General features: G+C 44.4%; 1 protein-coding gene across 4 annotated transcripts in view; it reads left to right on the forward strand.

Moving 5' to 3' along the window:
- The window catches only part of Tdrd1 (tudor domain containing 1), a 48839-nt gene that overhangs the window by 18891 nt on the left and 7987 nt on the right, over positions 1 to 21961 (forward strand). For all 4 annotated transcript variants that reach the window (XM_036173554.1, XM_036173529.1, XM_036173539.1 and 1 more), the window contains exons 14-21: positions 65 to 235; positions 1397 to 1639; positions 1984 to 2121; positions 12357 to 12467; positions 13196 to 13366; positions 15515 to 15787; positions 19490 to 19609; positions 21102 to 21218. In XM_036173554.1, the coding sequence (XP_036029447.1) occupies positions 65 to 235; positions 1397 to 1639; positions 1984 to 2121; positions 12357 to 12467; positions 13196 to 13366; positions 15515 to 15787; positions 19490 to 19609; positions 21102 to 21218 (1344 nt within the window). The remainder of the gene's footprint in view (positions 1 to 64; positions 236 to 1396; positions 1640 to 1983; positions 2122 to 12356; positions 12468 to 13195; positions 13367 to 15514; positions 15788 to 19489; positions 19610 to 21101; positions 21219 to 21961) is intronic.

The raw sequence follows: 21961 nt of genomic DNA on the forward strand, positions 1-21961 counted from the left end.
TCTCTAGTTGGGGAGCACTTGTGCTGCCTGTGGGGTATCTGAGATGACTCTCTCCTTGTTTCAGAGGATGACCAGTGGTACCGTGCCTCAGTTCTGGCCTATGCTTCTGAAGAATCTGTCCTGGTTGGATATGTTGATTATGGAAACTTTGAAATTCTTAGCTTGAAAAGACTTTGTCCCATAATTCCAAAGTTGTTGGACTTGCCAATGCAAGCTCTAAATTGTGTGCTGGCAGGTATGAAATGTTCTTCAAATATTAAAACTTAAAATTGAAAATGAAAGTGTAAAAAGACACTTGTGGCGGGGAGACCTGCTTGGTGGGATAGTGAGAACTGAGATCACAGGCTTAGCTGGGTAGGTACTTGTCCATAGGATCCAGGGCTTCCTCACAAACATCACAGCAAACATTGTCTCAATTGTGTCTCCTATGAGACACTCCTGAGTCTGGAGCAGTGATGCTCTTTTAATTATTTTGGCTGCTGCATCGTTTTCAATATCACTGCCCCTGGAAATGTTGCAAGACCATACTGAAAAGATACCTCCAAAGGGTGTGCTCCCCCGATGATGATGAAGTGTCCATGAGGACTGTGGGACATACTGTCTCCAGTTCCATGGAAAGGGTTGAGTTTGCTTGTGCACCCTTCAGAAAAGCCAGGGGGAGTAGATCCTGCCCCACATTTGTGCTCCAGAGACACCTCTGCAGCACTTCAGCCTGGGTAATTTTCTAAATCTGTTCAGTTCATTTCATTAGCGGAGGCTGGAGCGGGGGTAGGGGAGGCACTTACTCAGCTTTAGTTTTTGTACTGACTCCAGCCATACCTTTGAATTATTAGTTTATGAATATCTTCCAGTATTGATTTGTATTGAAACTCAAAAACAGAAAACCCCTCACATGTGAATGTGTAAAAGCCAGTATTTTTTCCTGGGGTGTTTTATATCTTTATAATTACCTTAATTGCTTTACTGGGCTGTAATTTAGACTCTGTAGGAATCCTTGTTTTAGGTATAAAATTCACTGGTTTGTTTCTTTGTAAACTTAAGTGAGTTGTATACTGCTAATCCGTCTGAGGGCATTTCCATCATACCCTGAGATCTGAGATCTCATGTTTTACAGGACAGCCTGTTACCAGGCATGGCTAATCTTTCTTTCTCTGTAGATTTGACTTTTGGGACATTTTCTATGGATGGAATTAAGGTTTGTTTTTTGTTTTTGTTTTTTACATTGAGGTACAGAAGCATTTTGAATTCTGCTATTTTTCATGTATATAAAATCTTGCTCAGATGGGGCATTTTGGTTCCAATATTTGACATAGATTTAACTTAGAAGAAATGAAGCTAAGTGTGAAAATGCTTGGTGTAGGGATTATTTTAACATCCTTTTAACATTACTTGTTAGGAGTAAAGCCATCATTAGGAATTTGGACTCCAGAAGCCATTTGTCTCATGAAAAAGATTGTGCAGAACAAAATGGTCACAGTGAGAGTGGTGGACATGCTGGGGACCAGGTCCCTGGTGGAGCTTGTGGACAAGTCGGTGATACCTCACGTCAGTGCTTCTAAAGCTCTCATAGACTCAGGCTTTGCTGTTGAGGAAACGGAGACCATGGCAGACAAAAGCGGCAGCATGCACACAGCCAACGGTAAGTAGGCTGTCCAGCAAACAGCACCAGGCTGGATCCCACAGCTCTCAGAGAGTGTGGGCCGGGATATCAGGAGAACTGATGTCTAAGTACCTTTTCAGTTGAGCAGTCACATAAATTCATTCCAGGTGTGTAATCAGAGATTTGTGTCAGAAGTTTGATTCATCAGAAATGTGACAATCACTCAAGTGACAAGGTTAATTGAAATCCTGAATTTTGGGATTCACTTTCCTATAAATTCACCAAAATATCAGCTTTTCCAGATTCCTCCACAGCTCTGCCAGTGACAGCTCCCCCATCCCAACTGTCTCCTTCTTTTGCAAAATATTCAGTTGTTTTCACAGTTCCCTTGGCCATCGAAGAAAGAGTTGAGCCATTGGAGTGGACGTGGGTTGAGTTTAGCGTTGATGAAACGGTGGATGTGATTGTCTGCATGATGTACAGTCCTGGGGAGTTCTACTGCCACTTCCTTAAAGATGACGGTAAGTTGGCTCTTGTCTTTATTTTTTCTATAGTGCATTAGTAGGTAAGTTGTGAAGAGTGTATTATTGCACGATAAAATCACTCTAAGCAGCCAAGCAGGGATCTAATTTGTTTCCACGAAAGACTTGATTGCACTTAATTTGCTTTTAAATGTAATTAAGTTAAATGTATTTGTTGATCCCATCATTCATAGAGACCAAATGCTATAATAGGAGTGCGGTGTAAAGGTCACAGGTCAGCCTGGTAGAAGGCTTATCAACCAAGAAAGAAAATGTTACCCAATATCCCAGAAGTTTCCTGCACTCCTTTTCTTTTCCTTATACATTCTTTCTCCTTCAGAGGGAAGTAGGATCCTGCATAGATTGATTTTTCCTGGTTTTTGAACCTCAACATGAAACAAAACCATGTAATATGTATTTTTAGCTTTGCCTTGGTTACTATTTCTTCACATGTTGTTACAAGTAATGAACTTGTTCTTTTGTTGTTGCATAATATTCCATTTGTATGAGTGTACAACAGTCTCTAATTCTGTTTTGTGGTACTTGGCCACCTTTGAAATTAGCTCTGCTCATCAGTGCATTTCTGTTGACTCATCATGCCTTTCTGTTGAGTCACTGTGTTTCTGTTGACTCATCATGCCTTTCTGTTGAGTCACTCTGTTTCTGTTGAGTCACTGTGTTTCTGTTGACTCATCATGCCTTTCTGTTGAGTCATCATTGTTAATTAATTTTGCGGTGCTCTTACCCTAAGAGGAAATGTCATGAAACATGACAGAATCCACTAACAAGAGTTTTATTAAGATAGGAGAGACAGATGTGAACATGACTGTGGAAAACACACGTGATCAAGAGAAAGTGGAGCCGGGGAATATGGCGCCAGCTTATAAAGGCTGGGCCCCGCCTGCGTACACAGGCTCATGTGGCTACTCTAAGCATGCCTGTAGATCACATGGTTGCGCTGCACACTTTATGCAGCCATGCCAAGCCACGGGGTCCTGGTCAAGAGAGACGTTTTGACCCAGAAATGGCTATTTTTACCCGGAAATGGCTAGGTGGAAGTGTCTAGGTCTGCCGGGCATGCCCAACCGTGGGAGCATGTTGTGAATTCATATCATCCCTGACTTGTTTTTTCTTAAAAAAAAAAAAAAAAGAAAAGAAAAAGAAAAGAAAGAAAGAAAGAAAAAATGTGGATGAGTGGGTATGGGATGCCATTTCTCTCAAAGACAGCTTCAGGCTAAATGGTGGGTGTCAGTTGGCTCTTGGGGGAAATGGGGAGGCTGGCTCCTGAAGTCCTGGGATGAAGTTCTTTGGTCCCTTGTCCTGCAGCTGTCCATCCTTTGTGGTGTGGCTGGGAACCTTCTGTCTGACAAGATACTGGTGACATAAAAAAGCTTAGAGAAAAAGAATCATTATTATTTTATTTTTGGAGTTGACATTTATCTGAGGTAGATCTGGCCTGTCCAGATGGAGACATGTTAAAAAGGTGGCTGTGATAGAATTAATGATTATTATGGTGTTTTAGTACTCGGCTTAATTTTTACCGGAGACAGGCCTTATTAGAGGTAGTGTATTTAAGGCACCTGTTTGTTTTATTAGTTTAGCATTTAGGAAACACAGGCGATCAGTTGCTGAGTATTGAACAGTGATAGACTGTTATATCCTCACCGCCTGGATATTTTGATGGTCCTTTTGCCTCTGGCTCTGTGTGGCCCTAGTTGAGAAAGGAAGGGGTGATACCTTATTCCTCTAGAATTGGTGACAAGGCAGTGGATCCTGATGTCTTGTGGAGCTTGAGAGTACAAGGCCCTGTTTGTTTTACTGTGTATGAAGAGAGATTTTTTAGGGACGGAGGTGAGATAAAAGGTTTTAGATGAGACAGGTGGACCCAGTGAGGAAAGCCCTCGAGTTTAGCAGCTGTAGGAGTCACAAGAATTACCTTGAAGTGTCCCTGCCACTTAGGGGAAAGGGGTGAAGGGCGCTGGCCTGGAGGAAAGAGAAGAACCTGATCCCCGATGTGGTTTGGAGGTGGACAATGATTGTCACACGGCTGGGGTAATGACCAGTCTGCGTAGCTCCATAGGATAGACCTTAGGTGACATAAGAGAGGAGTTAACAGGCTGTCTGGAACAGTTGGAGGGTTAGATAAAAGACCTGGTGTTAGAACTGGCCTTCCATACATTAGTTCAAATGGAGAAATTGAAAGAGGCTTTTTAGGAAGAGCCCTGAGCCTGAGAAGAGCTAGAGACAATAATCTTACCCAGTCGAGGTGAAGCTCCTGTGACATCTTAGTAAGAATGGTTCTTAAAGACCGGTTGGTATGTTCCACCTTTCCTGAGGATTGAGGTGGTATGGGATATGAAAACGCCAAGGGATGTTAAGAGCCTTAGCTAGTGTCTGAGAAATCTGAGAGGTGAACTCCGGGCCATTGTCAGACTGAAGAGAAGTAGGAACCCCAAACCGAGGAATAATTTCTCTGAGAAGGAGGTCTGCAACTGTCTGAGCTCGCTTATTAGAAACTGGATATGCCTCCACCCAATTTGAAAATGAGTCCACCATCACGAGGAGATATTTAACTTTCCTGACGGTCGGCATATGGGTAAAATTGAGCTGCCAGTCAGTCCCTGGAAGGGAACCTCTAGCCAGGTGGGTGGGAAAAGGCTGAATCCTGTAGTTGGTATTGGGATCTGTTTTATGGCAGATCTCACAAGAGGCAGTAATAGTTTTTAAAAACTGTAAGTCCTCAGAGGTGGGCTGCAAGTGAGCCTTTATGAACTGAGACAGATCAAGATTATTAGGATGAAAGAGCTAGTGTAGATAGGAAAGAATTTGCCTAGTGTCAGGAGTTCCCTGTGAGGGTGTAAGCTGTACTGTATGGATTCCCTGTGGTGGTGGGTGAGGTGAGACTTGGCCCTGGAGGGCCGCTGTCCTGGCTGCCTGGTCAGCCCGGTTGTTTCCCCTAGAGATGATAGAGCTATCGGTCTGATGAGACCGGCAGTGGACAATTCCTATAGCCTTGGGGAGGTGGGAGGCCTCCAGCATGGCCATTATTTGGCCTGAGTTAGATATGGATCCCCCTCTTGCTGTGAGAAGGCCACGCTCCCTCCAAATAGCAGCGTGGGACAGGAGGATATGAAAAGCATATTTGGAGTCTGTGTAAACATTTAGAGATTGTCCCTGTGCCAATTGGAAGGCACGGGTGAGAGCTATCAGCTCAGCCTATTGGTTAGTGGTGTGTGTGGGTAATGCCTGTGCCTCTATTATCTCGGTATCTGACACTGTGGCATATCCCACTTTACAGGTCCCTTCATATAAAAAGGAGCTGCCATCTGTGTACCAGGTATAAGTGGCCTGAGGCAATGTGCCCTCCTGTATGTGTGAAGGGTGAGGTAACAGTTCCTCCAAGGTTTCAGTGCAGGAATGAGAAGGAGAATAGTCAGCATTAGGTTGAGGGAGGAGGCTTGAAATACTAAGAGGTGAACAAGTCCGTGAAGTAAGTGTGGCATCCTCTAGTAATGCCACTGGATAGAAAGAACCCAGGAAGGAGGTAAAGTTTGTAAGCCTTTATAAGTTAAGAGATGGGACAGATTATGGTGAGAGAAGACAGTAATGGGTGACCCAAAGCTTAGCTTCTTTGACTCCCGAATAAGGAGCTCTGCAGCTGCTAGGGCACAGATGTAAGGTGCCCAGCCCTGACTGGGAAGGTCTAACTTCTTTGACAGATAGCTACAGGTGCAAAGGAGGGTCCCAGCTGATGCCCTAGAGTTCCCAGGGCAAATCCCTCTTTCTCTGTTACATAGAGGGAGAAGGGACGGGTTAAGTCTGGAAGATGAAGCGCTGGGGCCTGAAGAAGAGCCTGTTGGAGCTTCTGAAAAGGTTTAGTGACAGGATGGAGGAGGGGCTTATGTGGTGAGCCCTTAGCTGCCTTGTATAAGGGGCAAGCAAGGAAAGAAAAAGATAGAACCCAAGACGGTAGGAAGCCAGCTATTCCTAGGAAATACAGAATCTCCTGTTTAGTAGAAGGGACTGTAAGAGACTGGATTAGATGCTTCCTGTGTACAGTAATAACCTTGCAGGTTGGAGTAATAGTTAGACCCAATAGGTGACCTGGGGAGTTGTCAACTGAACTTTAGAAGGAGATACCCTGTAACCTCAGCTGGATAAGAAATTTAGGAAAGCAGAGGTGTTAGTTTGGCTAACCTGCAAGGATGGGCTACAGAGTAAAATATCATGTACATATTGTATTAGTTTAGAGCCATGGAGAGACAGAGAAAGCAGGTCAGAGGCCAGAGCCTGACCAAATAGGTGTGGGCTGTCTCTGAATCCCTGTGGCAGAACAGTCCAGGTCAGCTGTGTGGACAGGTGAGTGTCAGGGTCAGTCCAGGTGAAAGCAAAGATATTCTGAGACTGAATGCTGAGAGGGATAGAAAAGAAGGCATCTTTGAGAGATCTAGAACAGAGAAGTGAGAGGTTCCTGAAGGGATGGTAGACAGGAGAGTATAAGGGTTAGGCACTACAGGATGGAGGGGGACCACTGCAGAGTTAATGAGCCAGAGGTCTTGAACCAGGCGGTAGGTTCCATTAGACTTTTTTTTTTTTTTTTTTTTTTTTTTTTTTTAGACTTTTTAACTGCAAGTATGGGAGTGTTAAAAGGTGAAGAGGTTGGGCAGAGCAGTTTTTTCCTGAGAAGGTCAGAAATGATAGGCTTAAGTCCTTTAGGCTCTGGAGCGAGAGAGGGTACTGAGCTTGGGTGATATATCTGGTAGGGTTTTGTAGCTGGATAGTAATAGGCTGATGGTGTCTAGTGATAGAAGGGTTCTGGGTGTCCCAGACCTTAGGGTCTACCTGAGAGGCTGGCAAGGGAAAAGAATTGTTAGAGTCAGTAGAGTGAGTGGCTAGGAGAAGAAGAGGAGCTGCTGGTGCTTCTGGGACAAGGCGAATGTGTGGAGCAAAAAAAAATGGACACTCCTACCTTAGCTAGAAGATCCCTTCCCATTAAAGGTACAGGGCAGCTTGGCACCACTAAGAATGTGTGTGTGTGAGAGGGATGCCTCTGAAAATGCAGTTGAGTGGTGGTGTCTGGTGAGGTAAGTAAAGTTGTCCCCCAACCCCTGTGGTGATACTATATTTGTAAAATGTGATTTTATTTGTATATCAATAAAGTTGCCTTGGTGTCAGAGCAAGCCATAGCATAAGCTGGACAGTAGTGGTGCACACCTTTAATCCCAGCACTTGGGAGGCAGAGCTAGGCGGATCTCTGTGTGTTCAAGGACACAGCCAGCATGTCGACACATGCCTTTAATCTCAATACCAACCATAGAAGACCTGGAGGTCTGTACAGACAGGCAGTGACGAGGAGGTCATGTGGCTGGGTTTACAACCAATGAGAAAGCAGAACAGAAAGTCTATAAAAAGAAAACACACACAGAAGTAGGTCTCTTGCAGAGAGGAAAGACAGAGCAGCAGTGAAGGGTAAGGTTTTCAGCTCTCACTCTGACCTCGTGGCTTTTAACTCTGCAATTGTTCTGTGTTTCTTATTTAACAAGACGGTTACATCTACAAACCCCGACAACAGGGAGACGAGAAGGAGAGGTAGGCCCCCCAAACTCTCTCAGGGCAGAGTAGGTAGCTCCGGTGTCCAAAAGGAACAAGATGGGGTGCCCATTTACTTTTATAACTACCCTAGGTTCCCTGTGTGAGATGGGAGTGGCCGGGGCGGAATCAAGGCGGTGTCAGTCTTCACTGTAGGCCAAGCCTAGAAAATCAGTCAGAGGGTGGTCTTCGTCTGGCATTCCTATGTCGCTTGGGACATTAGGACAGTCAGCTGACCAGTGACCCTTTTGGCAACATTTTGGACAAGGCCTTGTTGGTGCCCTTCATGGGGCGGTGGTGCAAGCCCGGGCCCAATGGCCTTCTTTCCTGCACTTGAAACAGGGACCAGATGGCTTTTGGGGAGCCAGTCGGATAGTGTTTGCCAGTATCTGGCAGTTCCTTTTTTGGGCTTCCTCATCTCTCCCATGGTACACCTTAAATGCTAGCACCAGCACATCTGCCTGTGGGGTCAGCTTATCCCTAATGTTGGGGGAGCTCTGTGAGACAAAGTGGGTCCTGAGGAGCTGCCTGCCCTCAGGGCTCTCCGGGTCTAAGCTAGTGAACTGAAGTAGAGCCTTGGTGAGCCACTCTAAGAAGTAAGATGGATTTTGTCCTTATCCTGAGTTACCATTTTTAGTTTTTCATAGTTTACTGGTTTTAGGGCAGCCTTACAGAGGCCTGTCAGGAGACAGGCAATAAACTTATCTCTGGCTAGAGAGCCACAGTGGGTGTTATAGTCCCAGTGTGGTTCTTGGTCAGGAACCATCTCGGCTCCTGGAGGATGTGAGGGGTTAGTCTGGTGAACCTCATCTGCATGATTTCTAGCCTGTTCCCATACTCGCCTGCACTCCTCAGGAAGTAAACTATTAGAAAGTATCATGTATATATCATGAAAGGTGAGACTATAAGATTGAGTTATATATTGAAACTGTTTAATAAAGGAAGCAGAATTAGAAGTATAAGAACCCAGCTTAGTTTCTATCTGGGAGAGTTCTGTGAGAGAGAATGGAACATGAACCTTAATCAGTCCATCCACACCAGCCACCTCTCACAAAAGGAGAACAGTGGACAGGTTTGGATGGCTGGAATCAGGCACGTTAGCAGTTTGAGGATGGGTAGTAGGAGGAGTGAAGGTTGGAGCCAGGGCAGGGCCTCTGGAAACGGTCACTGCTGAGGAAGAAACAGCTGCTGCCGAGGAAGAATTGGAAGAGGAGCTGAAGGAACAGTCACCCTAGGAGTAGGGGTGGGAGCCGGAGGTCGGATAGGTGAAGGTTCATTAGCAGAATCTACAGTCAGAGACTCCGGAGTCAGAGAATCCTCCAGTTTAGGCATAGCTAGGAGCATGTGAGCAGGAGAGAAGGAATCCAGAAGAGATGGTTTAGTACTCAGAAACAAGAAAGCTATAATACAGGGCAACTCTTTCCATTTGCCTGTTCGCTGGCAGAAATTGGATAACTCCCAGGAAATATTGGGATCTAAGGAGCCGCTTGGCAGCCATTTTTTCTTATTTTCTAAAGCATATTTGGGGCATCTCTTAGTACAGAGACAGATAAGCTTAGGAATCTTTAAGTGAGGCATTAAGCTCAGAGGTTTCAAAGCTTCAAGAAGATAGCCTAAGGGAGAGGAAAGACTGATAGGTTTGGACGTCTTATTTCCCATGTCTCCAGCAGAGAGGCAGAAAAATAAAAAAATAAAAAACAAACATGATCTGGAGCCAAGGCCCTAGGCGTCCCTAAGGCCAAGCAAGGATGGATACCGGGCACAGGCTGCTAGACGGCTTGTCAGCTGAAAAGCAGGGGCCCCGCTGCGTGAAGCAAGGATTCTGTGGGAATCCGGAACAGCGTCTACTGCTTCGTCAAGCTGGAAAAATGTGCCACCCTCACACAGCCCCAGGATGCACCCAGCGGTGGTGGTCCAACCACGAGGAATATCTCAAGCTACAGACATGGGAGATGGCTAGAAATTTAGGCCTGCAATAGGGGCCAACCATAGCCAATAAAAACCGTGGCCAGAGGTTCCCCCAGTCTCAAGAATACTCAGCGAGGCGCTGGACGCTCAACGGTCATTCTCATGGATTCAAGAAACTGTTTATGCTGGCTGAAAGGTTGGGGCCTCACCAATCAGAGCAGCGATGTTGGATGTGAATGTGTGCGGCCAGGTGAATGGACAGTGGTCTGTCGCATACAGAGCAGAGTCCCCGGTTCCTGGGTTTCCAGGCGCAGGGCGCCTGGAGGCACCCTATCCGAGTCATCCACCAGAATGTTAGTTATTTGCTGTGCTCTTACCCTGTGAGGAAACGTCCTGAAACACAACAGAATCCACTAACGAGTTTTATTAAGATAGGAATGCCTTTCTGTTGAGTCATCATGAATTTCTGTTGAGTCATCAGTGCTAGCCATCTTTTCATCTTGAATTAGTTTCCCATAATTCTGACAGCTGTCCGCTTGAAGGTTTCTATTCACCCCCACATCCCCATACATTGCATTTTCTGTTTCATTTGAGCTGTTCTGATGAATGAGCATCGTGGAGTTTACTTTTCTAAATCTCATTGGGTTTTTTTTCTGCCAAATTAATACATTAGACTTGATATCTAAGTCTTTGTCTAACTCAAGTTCTGAGATACATAATTTCTTCATTTAGAATCACCTGGAAGATGGGCTACTATTTCATATAGGACAAAACCCTGGGTGCTAGAGAGATGGGTTGGTGGTTAAGATACCGACTGGTTCTGCAGAGGACCCAGGGTCAGTTCTTAGCAGCCATATAGCCATTTTCAACCATCTGAACCTCCAGTTCCAGGGAATCTGATGCCCTCTCCTGACCTCCATTGGCACTAGGCAGTCACATGGTATACATACATGCAGGCAGAACACTCATACATTTAAAATAAGAATAAGTAGAACTAAAAATTATTAGTGAAAAAAAATTCCTTTTTATTTATTTTCATAGGTGGACTTCCAAGTATATAGTACAAAATTTAGGAGTAACAGTGTAGAATGGAAAACAACATCCCATCTCTCTTCTCATGGGCTGCAGTTCTTTTGCAGAAGCAGCCTGATGTGTATGTAGATGTGTGTTCCTTCTATGTACATAACTTTGTACTCTTTATCTTTCTCAATATCTTAGATACCAGTTCACATATTTCTTTTGTTTATTTGTGTTTTTTTTTTTTTTTTTTTTTTTTTTTTTTTTTTTTTACAAGACGGGGGTTTTTCCGTGTGGTTTTGGTGCCTGTCTTGGAACTCACTCTGTAGACCAGGCTGGCCTCGAACTCACAGAGATCCGCCTACCTCTACCTCCTGATTGCTGGGATTAATGGCGTGTGCCACCGCTGCCCAGCCTTATATTTCTTTCTTAATAGGTTTTTAAGTTACAGACTTGGTATTTTGCATAGATGGTGTGGAAAGTTCTATACGTCCCTCACTGAGCTTCTGTGTGGTGAATCTGGGAGAGCAGCCCTGGTTGTGTCAGGTTTCCAGCAGGTAACCTTTCCTTGTCCTAAGATATGATATGGTCCAGGATAATGCTTCTTTCTGTCTTGGCTCTATTATTTTATGTAGCTACATTGTTTCCATTTGTGTGGTTTTATTCTTGCTTAACAGGTGTTGGTAAATAGAGGTTACAGTCCTTATATTCTGATTTTACTTGAGACTGCTCTTTTTAAAACATTTGTGGGTGTTTGCATACATGTGTGTGTACCACATGCATGCAATGCCAGTATGTACCACAAGAAGGAACTGGAGTTACAGATGGTTATGAGCTACAGTGTGGGTGCTATGAACTAAACTTGGGTCCTCTGGAAGCACAGCTGGTACTCTTACCACTGATCCATCTCTCCAGCCCCGAAAGCATATTCTTGGGATAAATTACAACCACAGGGATAGAGTAGTGGATGTGTGTGCTTTTTGAGATTCCTCATGCCCTTCAGGAAGGTAGTCGGACTCCAGTGCCCCTGAGTACTGCTCCAGCCATCTCCACAGCGCATCCTTACTCACTTGGAAGTGGAAGATTCTCCCTGATTAGAATGTCTCCTTCTGTGACAGCCTTTGCTAGAATTCAGAGGATTTGCTTGTCTCAGGCTTCTATAGCGGCTTGGGTCCCTTCCTTTAGATGCTCTGTGTCTTCACTGTTTCTCCTTAGTGGCTCACCTCCTGCCTGATTCTAGCTTTGCCATCTGCTCCCCACTAGGGGATTGTCAGCTGCTTGTGGTTCTCTATGGTGCTGTATTTGAGAGGCTCTGACCTTCCTCTCGGTATGGTGCACTGCGTATTTCCCTACAGAACTTCCATCAGACCTCTGTGGGTGCCCACTAACTGTACCGTGTGTTTAGTTATTATGATTACATTTTTAGGACAATATTAACTGTATGGGTTTGTATAAGGTCTCTCTATGCTCAAAGCTTGTGGAGTGGCACACTGATGGTGCCTCTGAGCTTGTGCCATTGTGCCCAAGAAGTCATTGGTTTCCAGTTTATTAAGGATTTAACTGAATATTGTTGAATTGGCTTAGAATTTTTTGTGAAAGGAACAACATTTGTTGTAGTTATCAGTTGTTTGGGGATATACTTGAGATTTTCATGGTGAAAATGTTCTCTGACATTAAAAAAAAATCTTTTTAACATTATGCATTCTGCGTATTGTTTTCAGCTTTAAAGAAACTTGATGATTTGAATAAATCATTAGCTGAATACTGTGCACAGAAGCTGCCAAATGGCTTTAAGGCAGAGGTAGGACGGCCTTGCTGTGCATTTTTTGCAGGTAAGTTTAAGAGTTGGTGTCAGTGACTGCAGACCTTTTGGGTCTTACCATTTAGACCTTGTTCTGGTGCATGCTTCCTTCCTGTATTTATGCACACGTTTTCATCATCACAATTAAAGGATTTCTTAAGATGCCTTATTGTAAGGAGTCCTCAGTGATGAAGTCTTGCCTTAGTGCTGCATTCGTCCACACTTGAGTTGTCAGGTGTAAAAAGCCATTTATCACATGACGAGACTTTTTTGTTTTTGTTTTGTTTTTCGAGACAGGGTTTCTCTGTGTAGCTTTGCATCTTTCCTGGAACTCACTTGGTAGCCCAGGCTGGCCTTGAACTCACAGAGATCCGCCTGCCTCTGCCTCCCGAGTGCTGGGATTAAAGGTGTGCACCACCAATGCCCGGCAATGACGAGGCTTTTACCATTTGTTGTTTTACCAAATAACAGCCAGTAAGAACATCAGGATCATCCCCACTTGTGTGTTTATTGGATAGAGTATGGATGAAGTCTTTGGTTTTTGTCAAATGTCAAGTCAGGTCTCAGTGCTGTAAAAAGGATTGGCAGATAGTCTAAAAATGAATCTTGGGAATTCTCAGTCTGGGAACTTTTGAAGAAACACTAAAGCTGTAATCTGTAGAAGCAAACAGACTTACCAGCTGTGTCATACAGAGCATTTTCTCTAAGAGGAAACTTTGAGTGTCAAAGAGAACGTCAGAGACCGTGTGCTGCTTCCAGGTGATGGCAACTGGTACCGGGCTCTCGTCAAGGAGATCTTACCGAGTGGCAATGTCAAAGTATGCTTTGTGGACTATGGCAACATTGAGGAAGTTACCACAGACCAACTCCAGGCCATATTGCCGCAGTTCTTACTACTTCCGTTTCAAGGGATGCGGTGCTGGCTAGTAGGTAGGTGTCAACTCCTTGGCAAACCAACTTTGTATAACCCTCAGTTACTAAGGCCACTCTGGCCTTTCACATGAGCTAGAAAATCCCACCTCATGCTACAAAATGTAGAAACTTAGTGTTTGGGCCAAAACACTCAGTTTGATGTGGAGAAACTTTCCCTAGTTCAGGGAGTGAAAGCTGGCGGGACTGTCTTGAAGGGTTTTGTAGGACTCTGAGAACCTCAGGTACTCAGACATTTTGACATTTACTTCTGATAATTTAGTATAAAGCAACCTGGTCCAGCTGCAAGGAAACTCATCCCAGGGCTGACTGATGTCCCATCACTTACAGAGCCAACAGTAGAGGAGGGGTGGTCACATGACCCATGTCAGGATGGTGAGTGGACCTCTTAAACGGTGACTGTGTGGATGAGCACTGGGACAGTGTCGCCCTGCTGCTGTTAAGATGTGGATAGACACGTGGGACAGGAAGACCAGTGTCTGCAGAGCACATGAAGGAAGAGTGTGAGAGACATGGCAGCTTCATAGTGCAGAGAGGCACTCTGGACCCAGCTCTGCTGAGAAGGCCAGGCAAATTATTAAAGCTGCCCATCTGTTTTCCTATCTGGGAAAAATAGTCTCTAAGAACAGAGAAAAAATGTAAAGACTCTAGCCAGGCTCAGCAATGTGCCTATAATAATTGTCATACGAATGTTTCCTCTTGAGTGCGTTCAGTTGCTGTCTGTCTTGTTGTGACATGGTCTCTGTGTAGTCAGAGCCTGGGACGACTAGTGACTCTTCTCACCTCCCCCTCCCCGCTGCTGGGATGACAAGCATGTGTCACCATGCATGCAAACATTTCAAGGGAGTGTGTATGTGTTTGCAGCTATGTTTTCCGCTCTCAGTCCCAGTCAGGGGGCAACCTGGCACAGAGCCTGCCGCAGTGTCAGCTGCTCTGCACTTGGGAGACCTGCTGCAGCCCAGGAATTGTAAGCCCAGACTCTAGCTCTGAAGCCCTGTCCTAGATCTGGCTCTGTAGACCAGGCTGGCCTTGAACTCACAGACATCCGCCTGCCTCTGCCTCCTGAGTGCTGGGATTATAGGTGTGCACCACCACTGGCTTTTCTGTGGAAGGTGATGCCAAGGTGATGCCAAACTCTTAACAAACATTTGTGACCATGTTGGGAAGCACAGATGTTTTTAGGTCTTTCTTTTGTCCGTCTGCCTTACCGACTGTTCTACTGTGAGTGTGATGTTATGTGTCTCCTATCTGTTAATCCTGTGCAGTGGGTATGCTTTAGGTTGCTCTTGTTGTTAACATGTGTATATGCATGTACATATGATGTGTTCGTACAGGCAGGTATGTGCCATGGGCATACATGTGGAGATAAGAGGATGACTTTTGCAATTCTGTTCACTCCTTCCCATTTTGAGAATCAACTTCAAATGCTCAGGCTTCCGTGGCAAGCACTTTTACATGTGGAGCCATCATATAGATCTCAGATTATTCTTAATCACCATGTTTCCTGCCACTGTATCTTTTAAAATGTAGCCCCCAGACCAGCAGCATCAAACAAGGGAACTTGTTTTAAAAATTCTGATATAATCCTCAGCCCAGACTTAAATGAGAAATTCCGGAGTGAGCCCTCAAATCTGTGTTTTAACAAGTGCTGTGAGTAATGTGAGATGCACATTCAAGGCTGGAAATCATGCCTAAGGAAAAAGGATGAGAATGAAAAGCCAGTGGCACCATCACTGGCACCTCCAGGCTCAGCTGATGCAGGCCTGAGTGAGAGGACTACCTGGACCCGAGAGTTCAAGATGAGCCTGGCAAGGCCGGGAGGCCCTGTCTCAATAAAAGTGAACAAGCCATTGGAGACTCCACAGGTTCTGTCACCAGTTGGCATCTTCTCATTGGTCACATTATTGTGCTGTCATCTAAGGCAGTAATGGCAGCCCCAGACCTCGTTGGGGAGTTGACCTGAGCATCCTGACTCTGTGTTAGTTATAGCATCTGTGACTTGGGTTTGAAAGATGTAATTTGTTTAGCCACATCTGCATACATTTTGAGAATCTTACATTCTGATTGAATGTAAGAACTCAATCTCGCCTGCCATAAGCTCACCTCATTCATAGGATTTTCTGTAATGTTCTTGTTCTTAATTCCCAGATATACAGCCCAAAAACAAGCATTGGACAAAAGAAGCTACAGCAAGATTTCAAGCCTGTGTTGTGGGGCTCAGACTCCAAGCCAGAGTTGTGGAAATCACCGAGAAGGGGGTGGGGGTTGAACTCACTGACCTTTCCACTCCCTACCCCAGGATAATTAGTGACGTTCTCATCGCAGAACATTTGGTTTCCAAGTGTGGTTCACCACAGAAGGACTCTTCTATTTGCAGACTTGCTAATGAGCATAACCAGATGGATACCCAGGGGTTGCAAGGTGAAGAAACCTTTAAACTGTCTGGATTTAAATTCATGTTAATGTTTGTCACTGAGGTTTTCATATGTCACATTGTATCTTGTTCTCACTTGCCCACTCCTGCTGTCTCCCATCCCTCCTCACTCTCTCCACAATTTGTTCCTCTTCTGCTTTCTCTTTTTTCTTTAATATATAATTTATTTTTATGTTCATTGGTGTTTTGCCTTCATGTATGTCTGTGTGACAGAGTCAGAAGCCCTGGAATGAGTTACAGACAGTTATGAGCTCTAAACATACTTTCACTAGCCCAAACTGCCCCAGAATTCACTATGTAGACCAGGCTGACCTTGAACTCACAGAGATCCGACTGCCTTTGCTTCCTAAGTGCTGGGATTAAAGGTGTGTACCACCATACCTGGCCTGTCGTGTGTGTGTGTGTGTGTGTGTGTGTGTGTGTGTGTGTGTGTGTGTGTGTGTGTTAAGTCTCAACTCTGCATATGAGACAAAGTGTGGCAGTGGCACTCTTCCCTAGAACCTTCTGTTGTTCCCCCTCCTTAGACCTGTTCCTCCTCACTCACAGCCCCTGTTTCATATGTGTACACATATGTACATCCACATGCATATGATATGATTTCACTTTTCTCTATAGCTAAATAAAATCCCATTGTGTATGTACCAAATTTTATGTGTCATCCAACTGTTAGTGGCCATCTAGGCTGGGCCCATGTCTGTCCTGAGTACCTGGGTTGGTCTGACAGTGTCCAGTGGGCAGGCATCTTGTGCTTTGCCAGCTGTGTCCCTGGGTAGCACCCAGTGTCCTGTGCTGAGGTGGAAATTCTGTTGTTAGCTTTTGAAGCACCTCCATGGGATTTCCACAGTGGCTGTTTTTGTTTCTCCAGCAGTGAATAAGTGTTCCTTTCCCCATGTCACCATTATTTATTCTTTGTTTTCTTGAAGATCTTGAAATAATCTTAAATTTGGTTTTTTACTTAATTTTATTATTTTTTTAAGATTTCATGCATGAGTACCATATTTACATCATTTCTACCTCTCTTCTCCACCTAAATTCACAATCTGGTGGTGGTTGTTGGTGGTTGTTGGTGGTTGTTGGTGGTTGTTGTTGTTGGTGGTGGTGGTTGGTGGTGGTGGGTGGTGGTTGGTGGTGGTGGTGGTGGTTTGGTGGTGGTGGTGGTTGGTGGTGGTGGTTGGTGGTGGTGGTGGTTGGTTGGTGGTGGTGGTTGGTGGTGGTGGTTGGTGGTGGTGGTGGTTGTTGGTGGTGGTTGTGGTTGGTGGTGGTGGTTGGTGGTGGTGGTTGGTGGTGGTGGTGGTTGGTGGTGGTGGTTGGTGGTGGTGGTGGTTGGTTTGGTGGTGGTTGGTGGTGGTGGTGGTTGTTGGTGGTGGTTGTTGGTGGTGGTTGGTGGTGGTTGGTGGTGGTGGTTGGTGGTGGTTGGTTGGTGGTGGTTGGTTGGTGGTGGTTGGTTGGTGGTGGTGGTGGTTGGTGGTGGTTGGTGGTGGTGGTTGGTGGTGGTGGTTGGTGGTGGTGGTTGGTGGTGGTGGTTGGTGGTGGTGGTTGGTGGTGGTGGTTGGTGGTGGTGGGTGGTGGTGGTGGTGGTGGTGGTGGGTGGTGGTTGGTGGTGGTTGGTGGTGGTGGGTGGTGGTGGTGGTTGGTGGTGGTGGGTGGTGGTTGGTGGTGGTTGGTGGTGGTTGGTGGTGGTGGTGGGTGGTGGTGGGTGGTGGTGGTGGTTGGTGGTGGTGGTTGGTGGTGGTGTTCTGACTGGTCAAGATGTCTCCTTAAAACAGTTTGAATTTGCATTCCCTCGACTTCTAAGGTCATTTAAAAAAAGTTTTATGTTGAACTTTACACTTTTACTATAGAATATATTTTTATGTGCTTGCCATAAAAAATGAGAACTCCATGATAGAACTGGAACTGGGAAAATTGGCTTTACACTTACTAGAACTTTTTTTGTAACCCTGCAGCAGATCGGCCATGCTGAAGTACAGAGATTCACTGAGATGCAGAGACTTCGAGTCTGGTGTGTGTGTGTGCGCGTGTGCGTGTGTGTGCGCGTGTGCGTGTGTGAGTGTGCGTGTGCGTGTGAGTGTGCGTGTGTGTGTGTGCGTGTGTGAGTGTGCGTGTGTGAGTGTGTGTGTGCGTGTGTGAGTGTGCGTGTGTGAGTGTGCGTGTGTGAGTGTGCATGTGTGAGTGTGAGTGTGCGTGTGTGAGTGTGCGTGTGTGAGTGTGTGTGTGTGTGTGTGCGTGTGTGTGTGTGTGTGTGTGTGTGTGTGTGTGTGTGTGTGTGTTTAATTTCTAGGTTTTTTTTTTATAATAAAGTTAGCTAGAAATTATAAAAAACAGTTGTTGACCATATGAACTTCTTTGAGAACCATCTGTTCAGGTCACTGGCTGTATGTTGATTGGATGATTTGGGTATTTCAGCATTTAATTTTTGGAATTCTTCATGGCTTCTAAATATTAATCCCTGTCAGATGAAGAGTTAAGCCCCCCCCCCCATACACACACACACACACACACACACACAGAGAGAGGTGGGGATTACCCACTGTGCCACCTGAGTCCTAGCCTAGGGCTGTAAAGGTTTGTCCTGTTTTTCCCTGGCTGTTCCAGACTTTGGGATCTCAAGATCTGTCCCTCTTGAGTTTAGTTAATGCAGGATAAGGGATCTAGCTTGGTCTTTCTGCTGTGGTCTCCAGCTTTCCCTTTTGTCTTTTCTCCATTGTGTTTTTTCAACACCTTTGTCAAAGACTGGTTGGCTGTGCCGTGGTTTTGTTTGGGATCCTCTTCCATTGGTCTGCAGTCTGTTTTGTACCAGGACTGAGCTGGCATATTGCCATGGTTGTGTGGGTGATTTAGCATCAGGTAGTGAGGTAATTGAGATACTTTTAGCAGTGCTCCCTCTATTTTGGAGTCTTGTGTGTGTCCATATATGTACTAGATTGTTGGTTCTAGCTCTGTGAAGATGCATCTGGAGTTTGATAGGGTTGCATTGAAACTGCAGGATGCTTTGAATAAACGGTCAGTTCACAGTATTTGTTCTGCTGACCCATGAGCGGTGAGGGCTTCAGTTCTCCTCTTTGCTGTTTAATGTTTTATCACTGCAGCTGCACACCTGACAAAAAGGCTCTCATTTGAGGAGGTGCCATCTTAGCCTGGTGGGGAAGGAGCCCAGCAGGAGTGTGAGGTGGCTAGCCACTTGGTGACCAGCCACTTGGTGACCAGAGTCAGGAAGCAAAGAAGAAGGCTGGTGCTCAGTTCACTGTCTGCTGTAGTTTTGTATTCAGTCAGTTGGATGGTACCACCTCCACTCATGGTGGGTCTTTTCGCTTTAGTTGAACCTCTCGAGAATAGCAGGATTCTTTTGGAACAAACATTCGTTTTAAATTTAGTTGTTAGATAAACATCATATAGAAGGTATTTTAAGGTATCACTTAAAATTTGAATCATTTTAGAATTTCATTAAGTTATAATTTAGAAATGTTCTGCAGGAGTGTACTAACTCAGATCCTTGTTATTGAGTAACTTTGTAATGTGCACACACTCTCAGAGTTGAGTAAATCCACTTGTGAAATGGATGTCTCCTCTTGGGAACTCTTGAGATTTGATAATCAGCTTTTGATGAACAAATTTATTGAATGAATAAATGGGGAAAAGAGTAAACTGCATATGTTTAATTGCAAGACCTGTGCCTCATATGTTTTCAGCCGTTCCTTCAGCAGAGCAGTGGAAGACAATAGAATTACCACTTAACAAGACTGTACCAGCAAACGTACTAGAAATCATAAACCCAAACTTGTTTTATGCCATCCCCAGTGAAATGCCAGGTGAGAAGCCACACTCACTGACTTGTGCCTCTGCTTTTGAGCTGTGTAGAGTGAGTCCTTGCTGAATTCCCTAGGAAGTGAGGCGGTAAAGAGGAGAGAGGCTTCTAAAGAATTATAACCCTGAAGCCTAGTTTTAACAGCACAAAGGATATGCCCTGTATTCAGCCACCTACTCAGCAGCCTGGGTTTTGTATAATCTATAGCTTCCTAGAACAACAACAACAACAACAAAGTCCCTAATTTCTACCTAACTTTAAAATGTACATTGTCCATGTTGAGTTGCTTTCTAAGCTAACCTTCAGTCATATTAGTGAGCTTCAACCAGAACTATTTCTAGCATATTAAAAAGCTTAATCAGTTAATAATCATAGTTCTTAACTCAAAATTATTATTTGCATGTGTGTATCCTACAGACCACAGGTTGGAGAAGCATGGTGTGCTAAATATATGGCTAAAGTTGTTCTAAGTGAAATATAGGGAAATATTAGTGTGTTATCTTTTATGTGAGATGATACAGATTTTGGTATCTTCAATGTGTATTTCATTTGATTAGAAAAATTGAGAAAGTCAAAGTTGTGACTTAATCCATATGCTGATTTCATCAGCTTTTTCTTCTATATAGATTACTTTTAGGTAGATTGACTTAAGAAAACTTCTCAATTCTCAATACTCAAGTCAAGCAGCAATTTTATGACTGTATACTTTTCAATATGTTATACAAAATAAAGTGATGTTAAGTATTACTCCAGTTCATCTGAACCATAGATTGTCGCAAACAACCCTGTGCACCTGCTTTATCACAGACCAAAGGTAATAGTTTGTGATTTTGGGACAAAGTTTAAGAGCAATAATTTCTATTGCCACAATTCCTGGGTTGACAATTTGAAGCAAACTTCATTTCTTTCATTGTTAAAATACCCAAAGTAGACATGAGGAGACACTGCCCACTGTACCCCACTGGCTCTCTAATGCTGCAAGGATGGTCACATACATTTCAAAGAGTACTTGATTATAAGCTTCCATTAAACAGGAAGAGAAATGGCAAACCAGTCTTCTACCCTGCTTTGTTCATGATTGGGCTCTAGTGTGAAACATTTGTCTCTGAACAGTAGAACTATTTCAAGCTGATGAGAGCCCAGCTCTTGGTGGCAGTCCTCACAATCCAAGCTCTGTCCCTAGACCCATCTCCACAGAGGTGCCCCCATTGTAAACAAATGTAAAATGAAAATAATCAAATATAGTTAGTAAATTTTCATAGAAGTGAGCATACTAGCAGAATCACCCTCGTTAGGAAATAGGCAGACACTCACATACCTTCCTGCATCAGGCAACCAATAGTATTTGTTTTTAAAACAGTGTATATTTAATACTCAGAGTTCTTGGATGACTAGGCTTGGGATTCTTTGAATACTGTTTCTAACTGTTTAACAGAATACTGTTCTACTGTTTAACACTGGAAATTGTCTCACACTGAAATTTGCTTGTATTTCAGAAAATCAAGAAAAGCTGTGTGTGTTAACGGCAGAATTGTTAGAACACTGTAATGCTCAGAAAGGCCAGCCATCCTACAGACCACGGACAGGAGAAGCATGCTGTGCCAGATATACAAGTAACATTCCTCTAAGTGAAATACTGTAGGAAGATATTAGTTGTTAACCTTTATGTGAGATGAAATAGATTTTGTACCTTTAATACATATTTCATTTGTTTAGACAAATTAAAGGCAAAATTGTGACTTAATTTATTATATGCTGGGGTCATCTGCTTTTCAATTCCATAGGTATACTCAGTTAACCAGCTCCAAGTACTAATGCTGTATTATGGTGGGTCACTAATGCACACACTTCCATATGTGTGGAGCTCTGCATGTGAATGGGTGAGAAAGAGAATTAGACTACCTCAAGGGATAGGCTTGTGTAACATTTCATGACAACACATTGCATTGCTAATATAAATAACATGTGCTGTGAATGTTTGGATTTGTTTCTGGAAGTAGAGCTAGAACACAGAGGTGCCATGAGGGTGTGGGTGGGCATAGTTCCCACTGCTCCCTGGGCAGGTGGGGCTGTTGGCAGGATGTCAGCCAAGCAGGTCTACAACAGAGTACCCAGGGAGACTAGGTTGTTTCTAATCATAGCCAAGACCAAGGTAAGGGAGTCTTTCATGGGACTCAGAGGTGAAATAAAGGTCCCTTGTCTATAGATGCCAGCAGACTATTAATGGAGCATGGGAATGATGGTCACATGCTGGGACCCTCCTTTGCCATCTCAGTGGCGTCACTTCTGTCTTGTCTGACTGTTGTATGGAATCTGGAGCTGAACTTGCCCTCATCTTCACCCCAGTGGAAGTTAA

The sequence above is a fragment of the Onychomys torridus genome, chromosome 1 (assembly GCF_903995425.1).
Source record: "Onychomys torridus chromosome 1, mOncTor1.1, whole genome shotgun sequence".
NCBI lineage: Eukaryota > Metazoa > Chordata > Mammalia > Rodentia > Cricetidae > Onychomys > Onychomys torridus.